The 22607-nt window shown below is 36.7% G+C and overlaps 1 protein-coding gene across 2 annotated transcripts; it reads right to left on the bottom strand.

The window, feature by feature from the left end:
• Positions 1-979: 979 nt before the first annotated feature.
• Positions 980-20023, bottom strand: CDC16 (cell division cycle 16). 2 transcript variants are annotated; one of them, XM_017737129.1, is made up of 17 exons: positions 19917-20023; positions 18923-19020; positions 18382-18420; positions 17436-17576; positions 15914-16073; positions 15176-15270; positions 14414-14547; positions 13282-13361; positions 11669-11718; positions 10915-10988; positions 8845-8970; positions 7947-8099; positions 7283-7346; positions 6757-6818; positions 4538-4673; positions 3884-3974; positions 980-2794 (listed from the first exon to the last, which is right to left on the bottom strand). In XM_017737129.1, exons 1-17 carry the CDS (start codon positions 19981-19983, stop codon positions 2529-2531), a joined length of 1836 nt encoding a protein of 611 aa, XP_017592618.1. In that variant the 5' UTR covers positions 19984-20023; the 3' UTR covers positions 980-2528. The 2 variants fall into 2 exon arrangements, with proteins under 2 accessions (XP_017592618.1, XP_017592619.1); XM_017737130.1 differs by having other exon boundaries at positions 17436-18224.
• Between the last annotated feature and the right edge of the window lie 2584 nt (positions 20024-22607).

Consider the following 22607-nt stretch of genomic DNA (forward strand, 5'->3'; position numbering starts at 1 on the left):
TTATTAGCACCCATCTCTAACCAACTGAGCTAACATGCTATTCCTTTTCAAATATTTTATTCATTTTCAAATCTTTTAGGCAGCAGTATCTACGAAGGAACTTTTGGAGCCATTTGCAGCACAAATATCTTGTGGGTTTTCATATCTGTTCTGAAAACCTTTTAAGGCAGATCTCCCCACTCTGGGACAAAACTAATCCTTGGAAGAGAAAGATGAAGTTATGAGACAGACTAAAAATGCCTCTTTTGGGGGCATATTTATTAGCCACCCAACCTGACAGTCCTGGACGCTTGTACCCAGCAGCCAAAGCCCAGTGAGGCAATGGCAATGGCTAGCAGCAAGAATCTGACGTCAAATCAGGCCAAAACTAATCACCAAAGTCCTCATGAGGACAAGGACAATACTCAATTTAACTACAGCCAGGGTGAATGTCATAATAACCCAGAAAGGCACCAAGCACTATCTAGGAAGAGCAGGACAGGTGCTGGGAGTTGCAGAAGACTATGGCAAGCAGGCACTGCCAGTACAAAGGCAGGGATTTGGACAGAACAAGAGCAGGTCAAAACATTGAACAAAAGATAAATGAGAACAACTTTCCCTAAAGTCCTGCCTGACACATACATAATGAACCAGCTCACAGGCTCCAATCCACCTGCAGCTGCCTAAAAGGCTTGGAGCCAAGCTAAGCCATATCAAGAATTCCTGAGACATCCAAGAGTCCTCCACAATCTAGGACACTTTGCATACATTTCTTCCTAGGTAACTTTTGATACCAATAAATGAAGGCTAGCAACAGCCAGCCAAAGAACCTACACCAGATACCTGCCAAAGGACAGTGTCACGATATGCTGCCATTATAGCAGTGCCCATTCTCACTGTTCCATCTGTTTCCTCACACTCCAACCACTCCCACCCACTGATGACAAGTAACACAGCAGTAGCTTGCCCTCCTTGAAACGGAGAATTGATCAGATTTAGATCAGATTTAGTGCTGTTCCATTTCCCTGATTTCATTCACAATGTAACCACACAAGGATTTGTATTACCACAACTGAGGAAGTAGCAGAGTAGATTCCTACAGGCAGGAATAACATAAATCAGTGTTGCCATCACAGCCGACACACTATCAGATCATAACTGGGGAGTGCAGGAAGAAAGATGAACTTTTATCAATCTTTAAAACCATTTTGCCAATGAAAAAAATCAGTAACAGAGAAAAACAACGCAAGATTATATCCATGTTTGATAGTAGTCAAAAGGCCTGATTCTCTAGAAGACTGTTTTGCCACCTTCCATTTAGAAACTGCCAGGATGTCTTACTAGAAAACTAAATTTACATAGGCTGGATTAAAAATAATGATATAGAGAAAAAGGAGTTTGGCTCCTTGAGACTCTTTGAGAATCTATTTGCAATACCCTTCTAGCTACTGTGTGTGCAGCAACAAGCCTTTGCTTGTCGCTTATCCATGAGATAGTCTTGGTTACAGTCATTCAGGATACATAAATACAGATGTAAAAATAACTACCAAAAGATCCTTTAAAGGAAGACACCTGCCTAACAGAGCATCTGTTGAGACACACTCGTTATAGATTCTTCCTGAGTGTCCAGGAAAAATCTCAGTTTACCTCAAAGAAGTCACCTGCACCACACACAAATTACCAGGTTCCAAAAGAAAAGAAACCCCTCTGCATGAACTTTTCTTGCCAGCCACACTGAAGAAGAGAGACCTGACTCTGGCCAGGAGATGCATATGCTTCCTAAATGATTAATTTTTCCAACTGTCTGCTTGGATACTTTTCCACTTACGACTCATGGCTCATACTATGTTTTTCACAAGAATGTGTAACTTTGGGTGAATTGTTTTAGAACTAGGAAGTAAAACATTTTGGTTCACCTTACTTTCTCATGTTTAAGAATATATGGGATTGGTATTGAATTCTGCACTCAGTGCAAACTCCAATCCACATTTTCTAACATATGGAAGGGAAACTTGGGCATCTCCAATTCCCTCTGTGGAGCCACAGCACAATTTCCACTGTCACTGGGACAGAACCAGATTTCTCTACACTACTGTGCTGGTGCTCACAGGAAAGCAATGGGATCACCTGGACCCAACAGATTTCCACAGTGAGAGTGTATGCAATTGCTTATAAAATACAGACTCCTCCCAAAGCTTTTCCTCCCTTGATACCCTTGAATTTCAAAGTGCAGTTGAGTCTAAAATTTGAATTCAAGTTCAGTAATGCACAGAGGTGCAAAATAGCCAATACTCCAGATTCGAACCATGTATATGGCCTGCATTGATGCAATGAAGTCTTCTTGATCCAGATGGGGATTCATGAGAGTGCTATCAGGAGAGGAATATTTATAAAGTAGGAACTATAAAACTCCCAGTGTTAAGTACATAGTAGTTTGAATTCAATTCATATAAAAAATAGCAAATTCATGGAAGTACAACACCATAACAAAAATGCTAAAACAAACATACTACACTTAGACAAAATGAGCTCTCTACCAGTATTTATGGTCACGTACTATGATCTGACATTGATGTTTCTAACATCATATCACTTTCATTCATTTCAATCTCGAATGTTTCTTCCAATGGGCGACTGGTATCTGTACTTTTCCTTTGATTTGATGTCTCTAATGTTACTATGCCGCTTTCATCCAGAGTTTGTCTTTCTATGTCAAATTCTCTGAAATCCCAGGGAGGTGAAATTATGTTCTTTAATGTCTTCACTGTATGTACATCGAAGTCATAACATCTTAATTTGTCTTTGATCTCTGTTCCTGGGAAAACAGACAAACCATTAGTTTATTTCAAAATAATACTCCCAAAAATGCAATCTCAAAGAAACTATCATTCAGAAACTACTATGATTCTCTGCTTTCAGGCCATCAAGGAGCTGCTGCTGCTTAATGACTGAAGCTGAATAGAGTTGTTTTGAAAAAATCCAGCAGCCTCCTTTTTTAAAAAAGCACAATACAAGAAGCACAACTCAGATTCAAATGTCTGTTTTGAGAAGTAATTGCCAATCCTCTTCCCAATTCTCCAAGGGGCTTTTTTTCTTGTTTAAGTTACACACAGCTTGGTTTGCATGAATGCATATCACATGGCTGCATGGTTCTTCCAGATGTGTTAAATGACTACATATGGAGCAAGACAATATTGAGAAGAAACATCTGCAGGAAAAGCACTAGAGCACACAGATGGCTTTTACTTTTAAGGCTTCAGCCTTCTTAACATGCTTGACAGGACATCAACTGTGTTCACTACAGATAAATCACTAAGTTCAAGGAAGCAGAAATCTATAAAAAGAATATAAAAGTTTTTTTGTGGGGAAAAAAACTTTATGATCATAGAGAATTTAAACCTACAGCAATATAATCTATTACTGTTATGAAGCACTTTCTTTAAACTATATATAAGGCTGTATTTTTGGAGTCAGAAGAACTTATCCTTTCTCCACAGAGCCAAGTCTTGTCAAGGTGAAAATACCTTGCTCTACAACAACATTAGCATTAGTGCTCTGATTTCCTAACTCCATACCTCTGTTTTATTTTTTCCCCATTCCCTTTGGGATCTAAGATGCCACAAATCAATGTTTTCTATAAAAGAAACCATCGATATCTTTAATGACAAAATGTTTCCTTTCTTTATGCTGGTGAGAATTTACTGTCATGATGCTCACAAAAACCAGTGGTCATCTGCAATTGCTGGTAAGTTCTGACTCAGCCACTAACAAAAAACCCCAAAACAAAAACATCCTCTACTTTCTGAGTTAATTAGGTAGTGGTAGGCAGTCTTTCTTGACGTAAGAATAACTCTCCTCTCAAAGGACTCAATGACTTTAAGAAACACAGAAGTTAGAGACTTACCAATATAGGCTTCAGAATCACCAATGTACATTTCTATGCAGTGTCCAAGCATCGTGACTGAAAATGTGTCATCCCGCCTGAGACCAAGGGCCTATTATAAAAATAAACCAGTAAAAAGTACTTAGCAGCAAATGAAAACATTTACATCCTAAGTCTGCTATGGTTCAGTTTGCTGGTTTGTCGTTACATGATGCTATCTGAGCATAGACTTCACTGTAAAAGCAAAACATTGCACAACCAAAATAATACCATCATATGAACTGGCTGAAGTAGTAAGCAAGAAAAGCACAAAAACAAAACCAGAAAAGCACATATATACAGACAGGAAATCATTCACATGTCATGAGATATAACATACGTTGCTGTTTACTTACTGTAAAATTTCTGGGTCGGAAGTATTTTAAATTACTTCAGCTGCATGAGAAACTTCTGTACATAAAATGTAAATTGCAATGCAAAGTTTGCCAAAGAGGCCATTTTTTTATCTAATCAATAAAATATAGAAAATTTTAAAAAACCAAATTAAGATTATAAAATAAACACTAATTTGAAGCCTGGAAAAAAACGCTGGTTCTCTGTTCCAAACCCAAACCAGAGTGGAACAGTAAATAACAGAATCTGTGACCAGCCCTTCAGCTGAAGCCAGTTACGTACCGTGTGAAAATAGTCAATGGCACTTTCAAAATTGCCCATGAGGCTGTGTATGTAACCAATGGCAGAGTAAGTAGAAGCATTCTGAGGGATTAATACTAGAGCCTGACGATGGTATTCCAGTGCTTCTTCATACTTCCTGTTAGGGTTAAACACAGGAGATCTGTTAGTAAGCTTCATGGTGAAAGGTGTTTTTACAGTATCCTGTGGGTATTTTCCTTAGCAAAGTGGAACACAATTGTGCCAGAACTTTAAAATTATTGCTTCACGCTCTGAACATAATAGAATGTACAAAAAAGTAATGGATATTGACAATTTTCTTCCTCAGTGTAATTAAGAAATCATTGTTCTCCTTATGTAGCAAAACAGCTGCCTACAGCTAGGTCCCATTTGGAGATCTTAGCTATTTGATATGATAAATTGCTTTAGATGTTTAATGCTGCTCATTGTAGCACTGGCTTTCTTTCTGTAGCTTTCATTTGCTTTCCCAAGGGAGAGAAGGAGCAATATGACACTAAATCACACATCATTCAAAATGAGAAAAGCTCTCTGGGCAGAAATTTCACAACCCTTAAGTGCTGCATACATTCTGTCATTTTGCAACACTCTCTATCAGAAAAGGTTTACACATATCCATTATTTCTATCAAATACCAACCACCCTTTCTTTGAAAATTATCTATTAGACTGATTATTGCATTTGTTATTTTATAAAACAAGGATTAAATGCACACTACAACATTACTCTGAGAAATTAAGTTGTCACATTTGACATCCTAGTTCCACATTGTTAAAAATAAAGATAGCAATCACCTGTTCACAAGAAATTTTTAACATCTATAGTGATAATGAAATTATACAATGAGCAACACATGAAGTTGTTAGAGGACATCACATAACAATTGAGGCAGAAAAATTACGCAACAGTTTGCTTGTTGCACAAACCTTTCACATGATTTCAATTCCATTTTCACTCATGGTATTTACATGTCCAATTGACTACCACTGTATTTTAACATGCTGCTTTCAAATGTCAACCACATAATACTAGTGAGTAGACATACATCCAGTAAGTTTTTTCATAATAGCCATATTGTGTATTACAGACTCTACTAAATTAGTTATTGTAGACTTTTTTAAGATGTCAAAGCATATGTACAGCTGCCTAAATTCTCAACCTGATTTTCTCAGATTGTTTATAAGGACGCAAAAATACTTTAGCTTTGATTTCTGAACCTGAGCAAATATTAGAAGTTATACAAAGCATGATGTAAGCAGTTAGTAACTTACTATAGAAATTAAAAAAAGACAGAAGTAATTATAAACAAAACAAGTATTTGAAAAAAACCTGCAATTATACTCATGAACAGATTCCAGAAACAGTGCCTTTTGTTTGATCTTGGCACAAGGAGTAACTATTATACCTCCTTACTTCATAATGAAAATGAAGACTAATTGGCAATTTGACCACAAAGCAATTACTACCAAAGCCAAAGAAGAAGTACAACTTTCATCTACCATAATCACATTCTCATTAGCAGCTTTGAAACAAAAATTACAGTGTACACCAATTGAGCAATTAAAACCATTAAAAACATTAAAAAAATGGCATTGATTGAACAAAAGAAAGCACTGGTTAAAGTCAGATTAAAGTAATTAATGAGAAAATGTCTCTATGTTAAAACTGTTAAAGCTTGTACATGTACTTTGCACTTTTTCTATTCATGGAATGGAAATATGAAATGAAGTATTAAATAGTTTTGTTCTAAAAAACACAAAGTAAGACTCCCTTGCTGTGTTATAGTGCCACTGAATATTTAACTTCAGTAAAAAAAAGTAAGTACTAATCCAAGCAATTAATTGGCACAAGCCCACCTTTATGTTAATTAAATCAGTGGACATATTTCAGTATGTGAGGACTGGGACAGTAGAGTTAAAATTCACACCCATACAAGGATCTAAAAGCCTACAACCAATTCCCTATCTAATAAGAATCAATAATTAAAGAAAGACTTTTACATTAAGTACTTTTAACTTTTGTGTAATAAACGAGATATAAGGGGTGATTAATGTAGTTATGTTCACAAGCTGATTCAGAGAATCTTGTTCTTACAGGGTAATTCTACACTGCTCTCATGTGGTACATAATCTTGACATAAATGAGAGAGAAAACACATTTGTGCAGAATTACAGAGAACTGTAGCTTCAGTACTCTCTGCTTACTTGAGTTTTCTGCAGACATGTCCTAAGTTGTTCAATAAAGGCTCCCACTTATCAACCGTTACCTGCAAAATAATGCAACAATTCAAATAACTGCAGCTTCCTAGACTGTAAGTAAATTTTGTCTACTTTAAAAAAAGAAAAACAACATAGAAATAAATAGGGAATTATGTTTATGAACAAGAAAAATATCATGAGCATTTTAAATTCTTAACAAAACACACAAGCTCAAAACATTTATTCAATAACTCATTTTTCTGTTTTTAACATTCCCCAAAGCCAATTATATTTCTTTAAAAGGTCAGTGATATTAAAACTTGATGCAAACCAAACAAAACTTGTTTTCTCCTTAAGGAGAAAAAGTCATGTCAAGTCTCAGCCTAGGAGCACTGAAGACACAGTTTTAAAATAAAATTTATACTATATTGCTTTTATCTTAAAATAAACACAACATGTTTTGTCACAAGATATTACAGAATTTGCTGGAGTTTTACAAATTTATGACCTTGCATGTAATTAGAAAAAATACCTCATTTCCAATAGCTTTGATTTTTTCCAGTGCATCAAGGAACCACTTTTCTGCAGTTTTCCAGCTAAGGATTGAAGGGGTGGGGGTGAAAGTAAATTAGTGAAAAGTTTTTATCAGCAGCACGAGAAAACTGTATTCAAGAAAGATTTCTATGACAATATTTTGTCATATGACTGCAATTAGATATAAATCCCAGTAATTTACATTTGGCTATATTTTGCATTGTAGACCTAAGAGCTAACAAGACAAAACTAAAAAAACACCAGAATCAAACTAAAAATATTGACTAAGCACTTCTTATATAGGTTAGGGTTTTTTTCCCAGAATATATTCGGAACCTCCTGAGCTGACAAAATGTTTTGCTGTACAAAATTTAATAGTATGTGTGCAGACGGATGCCTTTTCAGGCATTCAACTACACAATGACAGGCACATGGAAGATAGTATCAATCTCTGGATGCTCCTCAAGCATTAAATTCTGTCCTTGTTCTATCTTAAACATGGAAGAACAATGCAAAAAGCAAGGGTTTAAGGTGAACATCATCTAAACTCTAACCGAAAGACACTATAGTTCAATATAAGTACTTTAGTAGATATACTGGCACATTACAATTCAGAATAATCCATATTTAAGATAGTATTTGATCATATTTTGCAAGCTTACTCTCCATTTTGAAATGCTACCACTCCAACTTCATGCATAACAAAAGGATCTTCAGGTGCAATGCTTAAAGCTTGGCTGAAAAACCGTTCAGCCAGCTTGGAGTTGTTGGTCAAACCATATTCCAGTCCAATATAGAGCATCGGCAAATGACACCTAAAAACCATAAAAGAAAGTGCATGTTTGTTTCTGTGTGGTTGTCAAAAATGGAGTCACAAACTACAGACATGCCAACTGTTTGCATATGTTCATGTACATCCGAGTAAAAGTTGATGTAAATGGACTACTACCCTAAGGGGAAGTTTAAAAGACTTTACAAGTCTGTTTAACAAGAGACTGAACCCCAATATGTAATTGTAACCTGCTCTGGAATCACATGTATTTTCTCAGTGCTTAAGTTTACTTCTGATGGTTTTTTTTCCCTCATGTCATTCATATATATAATTTGCAAATAGAATATGGAAGAAGTAATCATTAAAAGAATTACATTTGCCAGTAACTACAATCCAATACAATAGTTTTATATGCAAATGATACGATTAGTTCATGACTCATTTTACAACCCCCTCCCACAGCATGAAAGAGCTGTTCAAGCTATTACTATACAGCAGTTGATGACCTGGTATGACAACCATGATTCACAAATTTCAGAAGATGTTCAGGTAGAACTTAGATTACCTATATATAAAACTTGACTTTAAAACTTACATAAAATCAGAACAGCAATCACAAATAACACAGTTAAATGCAGATGGTTAAATTATTGGGGTTTTTTTCCTCCTTGTTGTCTACCAGATAATTGTTGCAAATGCATTGCTACTGTTTAAAGGGATGTAAGTCAATATTCTACACTACTTATGGATTAATTGTAATCTTCCTGAATATGATATTTTGTACATACCCTTTCATGAGCTGTGCAGCTGTGAAGTACGCAGCCATTGCTTGGTCGTGCTCACTCTCCACTGCAAATGAATGTCCATATGCTATCCAGGCAGGTCCATAGGTTCGCTCCAGTGTGGTAGCTTTGCTAAAAACAAGAGCAAGTCACAAGCAAACACATCTGAAATTAAATTTCATCTGCTTCAGATGACTACTTAGATAGCAATGCTACGCCACACAGTTAGGTATCTATTATGATGATTGTCTGTAATGACCAGTGGTAAACAAAGCTCATTTTAAAAGTTCAAACTATTTAGCACTTAGAAGTATGACAAATTCTTGTGAACTGATTTTATTACTTCTGCTATTGTTCAGAAACAGGAGGAATTATTTGATATTACTGAACATAAACAATTATATAGTAGGTGACGAGTAAAATACAGAAGACATTAGTAGTGACTCAAAACATACTGCAAAATCCTAGCTATATATTTTGGAATAAATATATTCTATCAAATCCAAGTTTAAGAAGTAGGATATGAAAATACCAAATGAACACTTAGGTTGAAATTTCACCATCTAATTGTGCTAGCCTTGAAGAAGAGGAGTATTTGTCACATCACAGGCCATGCATCAGAGAAGTATGCAAAATGTCACTCAAGTCTTGAGCTGAAAACTGCAACCTGAGCATAAAGACTGCAGCCTGGCGTCTCTACAAAAACGTGGACTTGATGGGAACATTAGAAAGCTGTGTAGATTATTTTCTGAGTCTGAAAGCAAGGGCATTCATAACTAAACAGCTCATAACAACTCTGCCCGGTCTTTTCTTAAAGGCTTCTGACATGGAGATAATACACGTTCCATAAGTGTTCTATCTTATTGCTTAACTATCTTTAAAAACTTATTTTTTTCCTTACATATAATCTAAATTTTGTCTGTCACAGTTAAACTCACTATTTCTCATCACAGATCCTAGAGAATGGTTTGTTTTCTGTCTCCTGGGGCAAACTTTACATGCTCAAACAATTGTCTCTAGCCACCCATGACAGCAATGAAAGATATGTGGGTATTTGACTGTCTCTTCAAGTTTCTTTTATGAAAAACACTGTGTAACCTCCAGCTGTCCCTAGCCTTGTTAGCTTTACACTATCATTCTTCTCCAAGAAATTTAAGCATCTTTTTACAATTTCACTTTTAGCAGACCTCTTTTCCCTTTTACCAGAACTACTCTGAATTTTGATGGTTGTTCTATTTGTTGTTTTTTGTTTTGTTTGTTTTTCTCTTCAACACATCTATAGACCTTTCTTGCTGGCTAGGGAAGCTTGTACATTTAAAGATGTTTTTTATTTCAGCACCAAAACCAAGTATATCACTCAAGACAGCTTCTTTAAGAATTTCACAGTGCTACTTGTAAGGAATTTAAACATTTTACTCATAATAAACAGGCATTTAAAAAGTCTAAATGACTAACTCATCTTTACATATATTGTCTATAAAGGTCTCAGGAAAAATTAGTCTTACAGGTTGATTTATGCCTTCTCAGTTTAAGCTTACAGCACCAAAACAAATTCTCAACTTCACAGCAAGGTCCTGCTCCCCAGTGTTGATATTCACTACACATACAGAAGACCTACAGGAAACAGCACTGACCAAACCTAAAAAGCCCACAGTTGCTTGTGTACAGAAAGAACTGGACAGCCAAATGTCAGAATTTTCTATGTAATTCTTCCCTTTCGGATATGACACCTGAATCTGGGAGAATGCCTGAGTGTCCCTCAACTAAGAGCTGAGGCCTGATCACCTACAGCTGTACTTAGCTCGGCAGCATAAGCGACTGCAGGGACTGTATTGCCCAGAACAGGCAGGTGGCTGCCTAGAGAGATACCACAAAAGTCTTCTTCATTTTTAAAGTATCTCTATGGATGAGGTCTAAATTGCTATCCCAAAGAGAGGGTGGCAACAAAAGGAGTATTTAAGTAGCAACCAGTATATTGAGGCTTCTGTTTATGAGCTTACAAACAATCATGAACATTAAATGTTTACTTAGCAAGTGAGCAAGAGGTTCACTAAGGAAAACAGAAAAAAAAGTTACCTGAGATATCTTCTAGCATGCTCATTTTTGTGGCCAACCATGAGGTAATAGCATCCTACTGCAAACCATGACACCTACACATTAAAATCAAAATAGAATATTATTACATATATCACACTCATTTTAGTGAAGCATCAAAAGAGCAGAAGACAATAATTAGAGAAGTTAGGAACACTTTCACTGAAATCACAGTCAGCTCTTCAAATTATTTGGTATTGCAGACAAGCTAGAACTGCTGGCATGTACCTTTCTAACTGGGGCTTATTCAGCCTCATGAAGAAAGAGCTGAGTGGAAAGCGTATTGCTGTCCTCAATTATTTAATGGTAGGGAATACACGATGGAGCCAGACTCTTTTCAGGGGTGCAGTGATAGGATGGAAAGCAATAGGTACAAGATGCAACACAGAAAATTAAGATCAAGTCAAAGAAAAACAATTTCCACTGTGAAGGTGATCAAACACTGGAAAAGATTGCTCAGAGACATGCAGACATTTATTACTGTAGCATTTGTTTTAAATTATTAATCAAAGTAAGTAACTTGCACTGAATACCTTTTACAGGTACTTAATTTTATAAAAAGAACTTTGGTTTAAGGAAATTACAATGCAGAGAAAATAAAAGGAGTGAACCATTTTTACAAGCTTCATCCAGAAACAGATTTTGAATTCTGTAGCTCAAACTAATACATTACAACTTTTACATGCTTTCACCTAAAAAAAAAACTACCTGGCAACAAAAGCTTAGAACAACTTACAGGATTATTCGGGTACAAGTCCACCAGTTTGTGAGAAAGATAGAAAAGCTCTACATAGTGGGAAGAAACAAGAAAAGAAAATTAAAACAAACTAAAACATTTAGATGTTTCAAGTATTTTACCTTTCCATACAAAATACACAGAACATCTAACATTATTAATCCGCATGGGAATAAAATGTTTTCTTTTAGTGATAATGCTTCAAACTGCCTCAAAATAGATTCAGTTTTGCAATTAGCTAAAGAAAACCCAACCAAAACAACCCATAAGTCTTCATACCACACAAATAAGCAGCTATACTTCCCACCCTTGAAGAATTCTGCAACAACTTAGGTCATTAACATACATTAAAATAAATGCCAGTAGTATTACACTTGAATGTACCTTGTCAAAGTAAAACACTATTCAACTTCCTACATCTAAAAGTATAACATACTGGCTAGATCCATTTCAAAGTAGAGTCCTGTGCATTAATATGCTGAAAATAGGACAAAAGCAAATAAATTATTATATTATTTGGAATAATTTCAAGTGATTACTTTTTTAGTAAAAATAATAATTCTAGTTACTGGAATAACTTACTACAGATTTTCTAATAATTGCAGCAGTAATCAGCTACAGGATAACAATCCTATTGCCTATGCAATTTCGAATGTAAAGTTTCTATTTCTTCAGAGCACAGTGCTCTTAAACCGATGAGATTGTCCTGGAGCACTTTGTATCAACTCTCAGCTCCAGAAAAAACCAAATGTTAAAACTGGCTTACAAAATACTAACTTACGTACATAATGCTTCTCAAGGCAGATTTAGAAGAAAAAACAGAGTACTGGCCCCATTTTCGGAGGTACTTAACTGTAAATTAACTGGGAAGTATATTCACTAATCACCAAGAAGTACCAGTACACCTAATGACCTATTTGTGTACTTATAATGAACCATCATGAGAGATTGCACAGCATATGAGCTCCTTATTCTATCTTCTAATTGATTTTAAAGACATTCAAGCTGCTCAATTGATTTACTTGCAGTCTGGAATGAGAAAAAGCCACCCCAGCTGCAAGTAAGCTACTACTGTAATTCCAACAAAGGTGTTGCATGATTATTAATTTGTTTGAACTGAAAAGAGGCCTTCACAACAGCAAAGGCAAGAAGAGTCTAGAATTTTTTCTATCACAAAATAAGCATGTTCACCTAAGCATACATAACTGCTGAAGAGTTCTTTCTACTTTAATTTATTATATTTTATTGTTGAGCAGAAAAAGTACAGCCAGATACTGTACAAAGATCACCTGGAAACAGAAATCACAATGACAGGGATGAGGCACTGTAGCTCCCTGGCTCCCGGCTACACAGTCCAGTGGTTAAAAGACAACAACACTCATGATCATGAACTCTTTGCACAACTACTTCCCCTTAACCCTCAATCCTGCTGTCAGCTCTGAAATTCCCTTTTTTACCAGTTACCACTGTTTTCGTGAAACAGCAGGTAGGAGGAAAAATACACGTAATTTTTCAAATGGTGTATAAGGGGGTTTCTTGGCATCTTTAATTCTTTATTAAAATTGGGGCTTTACAGCCTTCTGTTGACTCATATTAAGTGCTGTGCTCCTTACCATTTGCTTTGTTAAGCTCCACAAGTGTCCCTATATGTACAGGTAAACAATTTGCATGGAAGGGATCTTTTTCCATCACTCTAAAAAAAAAAAAATTAAAAAAATCTGTAATGCACATTTCAAAAACTTTAATGGTTTAAAAGCAAGCTGCTTCTATAGCATGTAATGTTCCAATTAATTACCACTTTAGGCACTAGAAAACTATTTGTTACTAAAAGATAACTATTAACAGCATAATAAAGGCTCTCTACAGACCAGAAATATAACAGTTAATTTAGCTTAGCAAAAGAGGATAACAGAGGATTCTGACAAGCTGAATACACAATTAGAAAATCAGAATAAAATGCTCTTTTGTTTTGCAGGTCACTTCAAATTTAACCACCAGACAGCAAACAACATTTCTGTTCATCTTTTCCATACATTTGACAGCAACTTTCAAGCAGTAGTCCTCAACTTCCTGAGGTTAACACCAGGCTGTATGCCTTAGGAGTCATGTTTAGCTCAGTTGTAAAATTTTGTTTCCTGTGGCATTCAGAAACACATCCATGAGTCCAGATCTACAGTAGCTGAGAAGCAAACCATGGTAGCGTTCTGACCCCTCTGACAACAGAGCAGCAGCGCATGCCTGGGCTACATAACAACCAATAAAACGTACTCGGCCATCAAAATTAGAAATAACATGCTAGCTTTTTAAATTAATAATATCTTTTGATCATTATCAATAACATTGTAACTGTTAATTTGCCAGAGAAACCAAACTTCCTAACTAACCAAATGATTCAAATCAGTTCATTCTGAAGGCCAAACAAGACGTAGGTAGGGAGCACAGAATATTGAAGGTACCAGGATAAGGAAAAGGATGCATGAAGGGAAACGCAGCACAGTGCTGATTAAGCAGAGTTTTACCTTGGATACTTCTTCTGTGTATTATAAAAATACCATGTCTTGCCAGACACAAACTACATATTTTAAATACCTGAGACATATATAATATATGACATATATATTGCAATACATATCAAATTGTTATGTATGTTTACCTATTGAACAACAATATTTGCTGTAAGTCCAGGCATAATTATTACACTCCACCACACAAGAAAAAAACCTGAAAGTTGCTTTGTGCACTTACACTGAAGTAAGCTTGTAACACATTTTGAAGTCACAGTTGTAATAATGCCTTTCTGCTAAGGATACTACCACATCCAGGTTTTCCTGAAGACCATCTACTGATTCAGGAATCAGTGTTTCACTGGGTTTATTATACTGAAAGACAAAAAAAGCCCCAACTGAAACAAAAACTAAACTAAAATCAGATGGTAAAAGTATTAATATTTTTAGTCCTAAAAATATATTTAAGAAGCATTAAAGTTCTTAAAAGTTTTATTTTTAAACTGAAAGTCCATAAAACCTGTATTTGGTAAAATGCTTCTTTCAAATGTACTTAAAAGCTCATTTAGAACACACAAAATGCTTGCCATAGTCAATATCTTTTGTGTAGGCTGTAGAAATCAAAATTGAGCAATATATATTTTTAGTGCTCTCACCTTATCTTTGGATAAAAATAGTCTGGAATGATGTTGTTATAGCCCAATATTTTCAGGTAACTGACATTTTGTCTACATTGTTAACACTCCTTTTCCTCATCTAGAAGTTTCTCAATAAATAAATTTTCAAAAACGTAAATCAGAATTTCAAGTTGTCACCACACCAGAAAATAATTAACAGAAAACTGTTGCACTACTGCACAAAGTGAGATGTACTGCATCAAAAATTTTAAAAATTACAAAGCTCATATTTATTTCAATGTTCAGAATAAATGGGATCCAAGAAAATTTACTCCCGAAGTCAATACTTTCAATTCTCCAGCTTTTTAGTCAATTTTTGGACTTACCTTTTTTAATTTATTCTCAAATAAAAAGTGAAGCAATTCCTTTTCTTCTTCCGTACATTGTCTATTAAGAGGTAGAGATTCAAGAAGTTCTTTTTCTATATGAATTAAAAAACATTGAAGTGGTCATATTACAGAAGAAACAGCAAAATCCAACATTTCAGAACTTAGGGAGGCAAAGGATTTTATGATGGTCATCCCAACTGCAAGGACTACAACAGCACAGATACACTGAAACAGATAATACTACTAATTTTGGAAATTAAGGATTGATTAGTTATTCTTTCTACACTTTAAAATAAAATTTAATAAAGATGAAGTAACACATCATTATTTTTATTTACTCCACACGTCAAATTTTATCACTTAGAATGCTCTATTAACCAATGCCTTATGTACCTAAGCAAACCCCAGGAGCGTTTCATTGGTTCAAAGCCTGTGAAATTGAGAACACATGATAAAACTTTGTTTGGGCTGGGCAGAGCAGAAGAGCTCCAGGAGCTAACAAGCAGGACAGCTGCGTTACTTTGTTTCTTTCAACTCTCAGCACTGCAGGACTGAAAAATAGAAGTTCAAACGCAAATTTGCGCAAATGGTAATTTTCACTCATTTTATACATTTTCCATTCTTAACATTTTGAAGTCTGTTACTTGTTGTATTGCCTTAATTTTTATCTAGGAAAACACGTATTGAGAAAGCAGGTAAATTTTACTTGTATTTGAGAAATACTTCTCTCCAGACCTTCTTGTGCTGTCAGCATATGGTGTGATGTTAAAAGATCAAATGCTTCAAAGCAGTAAACATCAAGCTTCAAGGCCTCTTTGTAGCTGTAAGTTGCCAGGGTTCTATTATCCAAAGCATCATAGATCTTCCCTCGCAAAAGGCATATAGAGCTCTTGATCTGGTGGAAAAGCAGGACTGGAGGTCAAAGACTGTATCAGTGTTTGCAATTTAGTTTGGAGCACAAATCAAATGTGCTCCCTGGAAAGTAAAAAGTATTTCATGCATGATAGAACCTGGTTTTCTAGTGCTGTCTTTAAATAAAAAGTTGTCTCTACTACCTCAAAAAAATCCAAAGAATGCTCTGCCAGGTTACCTCCTGCCAAACAAACACATGCTCGAAATAAACAAGTATTATAATAATAAACAAGCCGAGTTGTAACCTAATTATACTATATTCCCTTCATATTCAACATAGAGAAATAAATATCACTGTCACTTCCCAAGCCAATACACTTCTTTGCTGACCATTAAACCACATACTTCATGCAAGACAAGAATGACCACAGTAGAGATGAGAAAGACTAAGTCAACAGACTCAGCTGTTCTGAACAGAAAAATACATCCTTATTTTCAATCCAAAACATAGATATTCCAGAAAAGAAAACAGTGAAAGACCATAATTACCAGTTGTGCTCCAATGTTTATTAACTAACATGTTCTTTCAAAATCCCTAGATGGGTATTCAGTTCAGTCAGAAGGTCACAAAAGTGTCAGCAAAAGAGAAAGTTAACCCAGTACTCAGCTCAATCATCAGACCTAACAGTCCTTTAATCCCATTATACCAGCATTCAAAATCAGTGCACATCAACAGTGTAACCCACTTTGCTACTTCAGTCTTACAGGAAAAATGCTGTCTGTCAATCACCTACACTGTAATTTCAGCTAATACATTTTAGCTTGTACCCCTGAAACTGAAGACTCTTCACAGACCCTTCAGCCTACACGTGGTACCAATCTCTTTAAACTGTGCGTCTACACAGAATTTTTTCACTGAGCTTCAAAAACTTCACTTTCAGCTCACATAATTTTCACAAATGTGATCAAAGAATATCCCACTGAGAACACCACTTGAGTCATTATGAAGTATTTCATTAAAAATAACTGGAGAAGAAAAAAATCTTGCTTTGTTATCTCAGAACCTGCAGCCCAATTGAAAGAAATGTTAGCATCCATTATCAAGACAGAGCTAAAAGACTGTAAAAAACAATGCTAGATCATGAAGTTCCTGCTAAGTGTCTGCAAATAATTTACAAGAAGTTGTTGAAAAGCACTGTTTATTTTTGCATACCGAGTTATTTTCATACAGGTGAGCTAACACACAACTTGTGTCTGAAAGAAGAACGATTCAGCATTTCTGAAAATTATGTTATCTGAAAAACAAAGCCTTAATGCAGTTTCAGATTCATAGAGCTGTGAAATCACTTTCTGACTTCACACTTCTTTTTTCTACAAAAATATTTTTTAAAATAATGTCACTTACAGAGGACTGTGACATCTCCCAGTCTGTGGTAGAATCTTTCAACCCACTTTCATCCTTCAAGTACTTTTCAAAAAGTCGTTTGTTGATTGGCTCCTCCATATCGAGGATATCCAAGGCCTGTTGATGCTCTTTTGCAGCATACTAACCAAACATGTGCATGTAAAAGACAAGGTTTTGAAAAATCTGTACATAAAGCACCAATAAACACAGCATCATGTTTCAAAGGCATACGTTATAACAACCAGTGTTTATCAGCAAGATTTTCATGCATGCATTTTCTTATTTGGCCATATGTCATTTTATAACTGCAGTTAGCTCTTTTACTGGTCATCTATAATATGCAAAAACACAAAAACTGTAAAATAAGCATGTACAGAAAAATCTATTATTCAGCATTATGCAGTCAGAGAGGTATGGTTCTAAAAATAGTTAACACAGTGTTTAATAAAATACAATCATCTTATTCTATAAGCAGCACATTACTCTCTTTCAAATTTCTGTATTTAATCTACCAATTGATTCAGTTGTGTCTCTGAAAGCACTGCATTTTACTTTTTATGTATGACATTTTATACAGAAGTATAAAGCTGCTAACTATAATTACACAACCATAAATCACATCTCCTTTGGTCAGATTACAACCAACCAAGTAACAGTGTAAACATGAAGACACAAGACAAAAATGTTTCATATTCTTTCTCCACAAAATATTAGAGGAGTGTTTCCTGGAAAAGAAGGTCAGTTGGATTTCTTCAAAGTAGTGCCACAATGGATACTCCAGTGACCCAACTGAAAGTTAAAGAATGAAATTAACTGTCAGAAAATTTAAACCTGTTGCTCCAATGAACATAAATATCTACACTGCCTATCAGGTACCTAATCATCCCAAGACGTGTCTTTAGTTTAGTTTAGTTTGTTTCCAATAGGGGTTAAAATATGTACTCACATGACATCTAGCTGCAAGGTAGCGACATGCCTCATACAACTGAAAGAGAAGTTTCATACATATTAGTTATAAAGAGAGAGCATGTTTGCTTACACTGCCAGACTCCATTTCGCTCTCTCCTTCTTCAGTTCTATGGCTTCTTCACCCCTTTCACCACCAAAAATCCTTCCTGACCAAGCCTGTAACACTTTCTCTACTACTAAACTCTTGAAGGACACTTACTTCACTCTTGCCTTTACCACTCATTATCAGAGTGGAAGGAAAATTGAAACAACTACATCTGAAGTGACAATCCCATACCTGCGGCAGTTACACATCCTTGGACCCCTTCTCTCTTCTGTGACCCCATCCAGGGACAACACTTTGAACCTGACCAATTGAACACAGGGCTATAGCTACATCATTATAAACTACATCATGCAGCTTTCTCAATTACTTTTCTTATAAACATAATCTTGTGATGGTGAAGAAGTCACTGTGGTTAGCAGCAGAGTCTTAAAAGAGGGGTAACAGTAGCGTGTCTTTGACTAAACTGACTTACCTTATCTAACTTCCGCGATCGAAGGGCATGTGCTGCCCTGTGATACTGAGCTGTTAGGTAAAGACATTGGGCCAACCAGTAGATATCTTGTGGTTCCTCTAAAAAAGAGCAAATTATAAATCATTGCTTTACAATATATCTTCAAACACTTTAATACAGAATGTTCATTTTTGCTTCACTAGAGAAGTATCTTCCCCCTACTCTAGCATCCTACCGAGCTACAAAATTTTACTTATAAATATGTATAGAGAACTTACAGTATCTATCAGTGAGAGATTACAAGGAAAAGATAATCAGATTTTAACTTTACCGACATCAGATAGTGCACTGGACAGTGAGCACAAAGAATGTAGTAACAGAGGTGTGTCATGAGGAGGAGACAACAATGATACAGATTTTAAAAAGCAGCAGTTGCAGGTTACCCTGCTCTTGGACATAGGGCAGAAAAAAACAACCCATAAATGTCTCTCTCAGTAAAGAGATCAGTGGGAACCTAACTACAGTGAAAGCAGTAGACTTCCATAGCTTGCAGCTGCAATTTCAGAAGTATAGCTTAGTACCCTCCTACCTTACTGGCAACCAAAGCCTTTGTGGGATTAAGCCCCTGGAATCACTTTAAGAAGTGTAAGTGCTGGCAGACGCAGGCAACCAGCATCAACTCCCTCTGTAAACCCGCACTGTACTTGTCACCCAGGGCAACTGTGAGTCCTGTGGGAGACCACCATGGTCTCTTGTTGCTCTTGTCTTTTAATTTTTGTTTCTTAAGGAAAGCAAACCTTAAGGTTTGGTCAAACATGAATTTTAACACGAAGTTCAAAAGGGAAAGGAGATGAGCTCTGCTCTGTTTAGGAGAACAGCATTCCAAAGATCACAAAAAAGCACTTACACCAAACTCAAAACATTAACATTTAGCCAAACAGCACTAAACCCCCACCAAAACAGAACACTGTCAGAAAGAGGTTAATAAAATACAATATAAAAAGCAACCACTTACCATGAGACAGTGAAGCTACTTTGTCAGCCCAAAACAGGGCACTTTGATACTGTTGCTGTGAAAGCATGACAGAAATAATTAGTATTTCTCTAGGGTTAGCTTTTCTGGATAATTTTAAAATACACTGTACATCAGTCAGATTTAACATCTTGTGCACGTAGTCTCTAATGAATAGTGATTCACATTTCAGATCTTTGTAACTTAAAAACATAGTTTAAAAGGGCCAATACTGTAACCTCCAAGGGATATCCAAAAGTAATGTAGAGTTGCTCATTTATCTTCAATATAATGCAGGTATCTTTGACCAAAAGTTATGTGCTGAGTAAGTACGGCAATAGGTCGTTAGTTGATTTGCCATCACTGAAAAAGTAGGAAGAATTCCCTCCTCCAGTTAAAATAAATGCTACATTTTAGAAGAAAGAGAACACTATATATAAAAAAAGGGCACATAAATTACTTCAGGTAACTTCAGCAGCACCATCTCCAATCAAGAAATTTTCCTTCTCCAGTCAAGATGCTTCAACCTCACATAAATCCATAGTGCCTGCATGAATTTCCCCTCATTCTTGGATACACGGTTTCCCTCTTGAGACTCCAGTTTGACAGAAGTGAGTGGCATAGGTAAGAGTGGTGGCAACCAGAGGTCAGATTGAAGCAGAATTTGCAGGTATATTCCACTAACCCAGCTAACGCTGCCACCAGATTTGCGGTGCCAGGCAAAATCTCACAGAACTGGCTGGGATTATCTCCTGAGAAGATCACCAGGCATTACTGTGGTTCCTTTTTATCTCACTCCATGCAATGAGGCCTAATATGATGCCGAGGATATGCTGGACATTTAACAAATACCCTGCCATTTCAAGGATTTCTAAGACTTTACAGGAGCATGTAGTAAGGAGACAAGGGGGAATGGATTCAAACTGAAAAAGAGAGAAAGTTTAGACTAGATGTTAGGAGGAAGTTCTTTGCTGTGAGGGTGGTGAGGCACTGGAACAGGTTGCCCAGATAAACTGTGGATGCCCCATCCCTGGAAGTGTTCAAGGCCAGACTGGATGAGGCTCTGAGCAGCCTGCTCCAGTGACAGGTGTCCCTGCCCCTCACAGGAGGTTGGAGCTGGATGGTCTTTATGGTCCCTTTCAACCCAAACCATTCTGTGATTCTCTGAAGACTAAGAAAGCCTTGATGGCTTCTGTCCTCTCCCACACCATTGCAGTTGTGGAGTTTGTTCAGAACCTCAGAGACTGGATTATGCTTTTGGAGCAGAGGTCTGGCAGTCTTTTCTGAAACACACACACTGATGGTATCCTAGTCCTCATAAAGCACCACATTCCATAACCTAAGCGGCCTCTTCTATCATGTGCTCCCACATTTCCAACTTGATGGGGATTAAGAATGCCCAGCAAATTTGTCAAGAGAATAGTTCAATCTGCACTCCCAAGGGGGAAAAGAAAATCCACAAAAACCCACAAAACAACCCCACACACATTTAGTAGCTGTCTAAAAGAAAAGAGACTTAAATAATTCTCTCAACACCACAAAAGAAAGGTGTAATCCAGGCCTACAAGGCACTGCATGACTTCTGTTGAGCAGTTTTACAGTACTATAGAATGACACATTATTAAACAAAAAAGCAACCTCATGTTTCTCCTGATGCCCCTTCCTCAAAGTGCACAGCTGTCTATACAGCTGTGCAGCAAAGCAGCTTGGTGAAACAGTTTAGCTCAAATGAGAACAGCAAACCAAACCAATCAAACCCACCAAATTAGCTTAGGTCCCTAATCAGCCTTTCAGTCAGACTTGCTGGCCACACAGAGAAATGTCTTTGCTGATTTAAGGGACGTGCTTTCCTCAGCAATGATGCCTGCACCAAGTCTGAACTGGAAGGAGAGCAGAACAGTTTGATGCTACATTTAATCTAATTTATTAATGCATTTTTTTCTCTTGTGTCTTTTTTTTTTCTTTTTTGCCCTGCAGCAACATAATTGCTGAATCCATCAACAAATGAAAACAACCCTGCCCTCCTAAGAGCCGTCTGCAGCATTGCAGGAGTGTGGTGAGTTTAATCACCAGCTAGAGAATCACAGAATGGTCTGAGTCAAAAAGATTAAAGATTGTCTAGTTCCAACCTGCCATGGGCAGGAACACCTTCCACCGGACCAGGCTGCTCAAAACTTCATCCAACCGGGCCATGAACACTTCCAGGGATGAGGCATCCACAGCTTCTCTGGAAAACCTGTTCCAAGTTCCACCCCCACCACCCTCACAGTAAAGGATTTGTTCTTACTATCTAATCTAAACCTAACCTCTCTTAGTTTGAATCCATTCCCCCTTATAATGATCATAGAATCATTAAGGTTGGAAAAGACATCCAAGATAATCAAGTCCGACCTTTGTCAGAACTCACCATACCCACTGAACCATATCACCAAGTGCCATGTCCACTTCCAGGAAGGGTGACTCCGCCACTTCCCTAGAAGTCGGTTCCAGTGCCTAATCACCCTTTCAGCGACGAGATTTTTTTTTTTTTTTCTGATGTCCAACCTGAACCTGCCCTGGAGCAATTGAGGCCGTTTTCCCCTGCCTTAGGTAAGCACGGCCGAGCTTGCACAATCCGAGAGGGCGGGATCCTGCAAATATGCCTTCGCTACACAGCAGCCCCACAGCGGCTCCCCTCCTCCTTCTCCACAGCAG

The sequence above is a fragment of the Corvus brachyrhynchos genome, unplaced genomic scaffold (genome assembly GCF_000691975.1).
Source record: "Corvus brachyrhynchos isolate BGI_N302 unplaced genomic scaffold, ASM69197v1 scaffold83, whole genome shotgun sequence".
Taxonomy (NCBI): domain Eukaryota; kingdom Metazoa; phylum Chordata; class Aves; order Passeriformes; family Corvidae; genus Corvus; species Corvus brachyrhynchos.

Excerpts from the sequence above, each read along its gene's own strand:
- CDC16 (XM_017737129.1), bottom strand. The coding sequence starts at position 19,983 with ATGCTTTCACAGCAACAGTATCAAAGTGCCCTGTTTTGGGCTGACAAA. Across the intron at positions 8,100-8,844 it reads GCTGCACAGCTCATGAAAGG|GTGTCATTTGCCGATGCTCT; the intron begins GTATGTACAAAA and ends TATGGTTTTTAG. Across the intron at positions 4,674-6,756 it reads CATGTCTGCAGAAAACTCAA|GAAGTATGAAGAAGCACTGG; the intron begins GTAAGCAGAGAG and ends TAACCCTAACAG.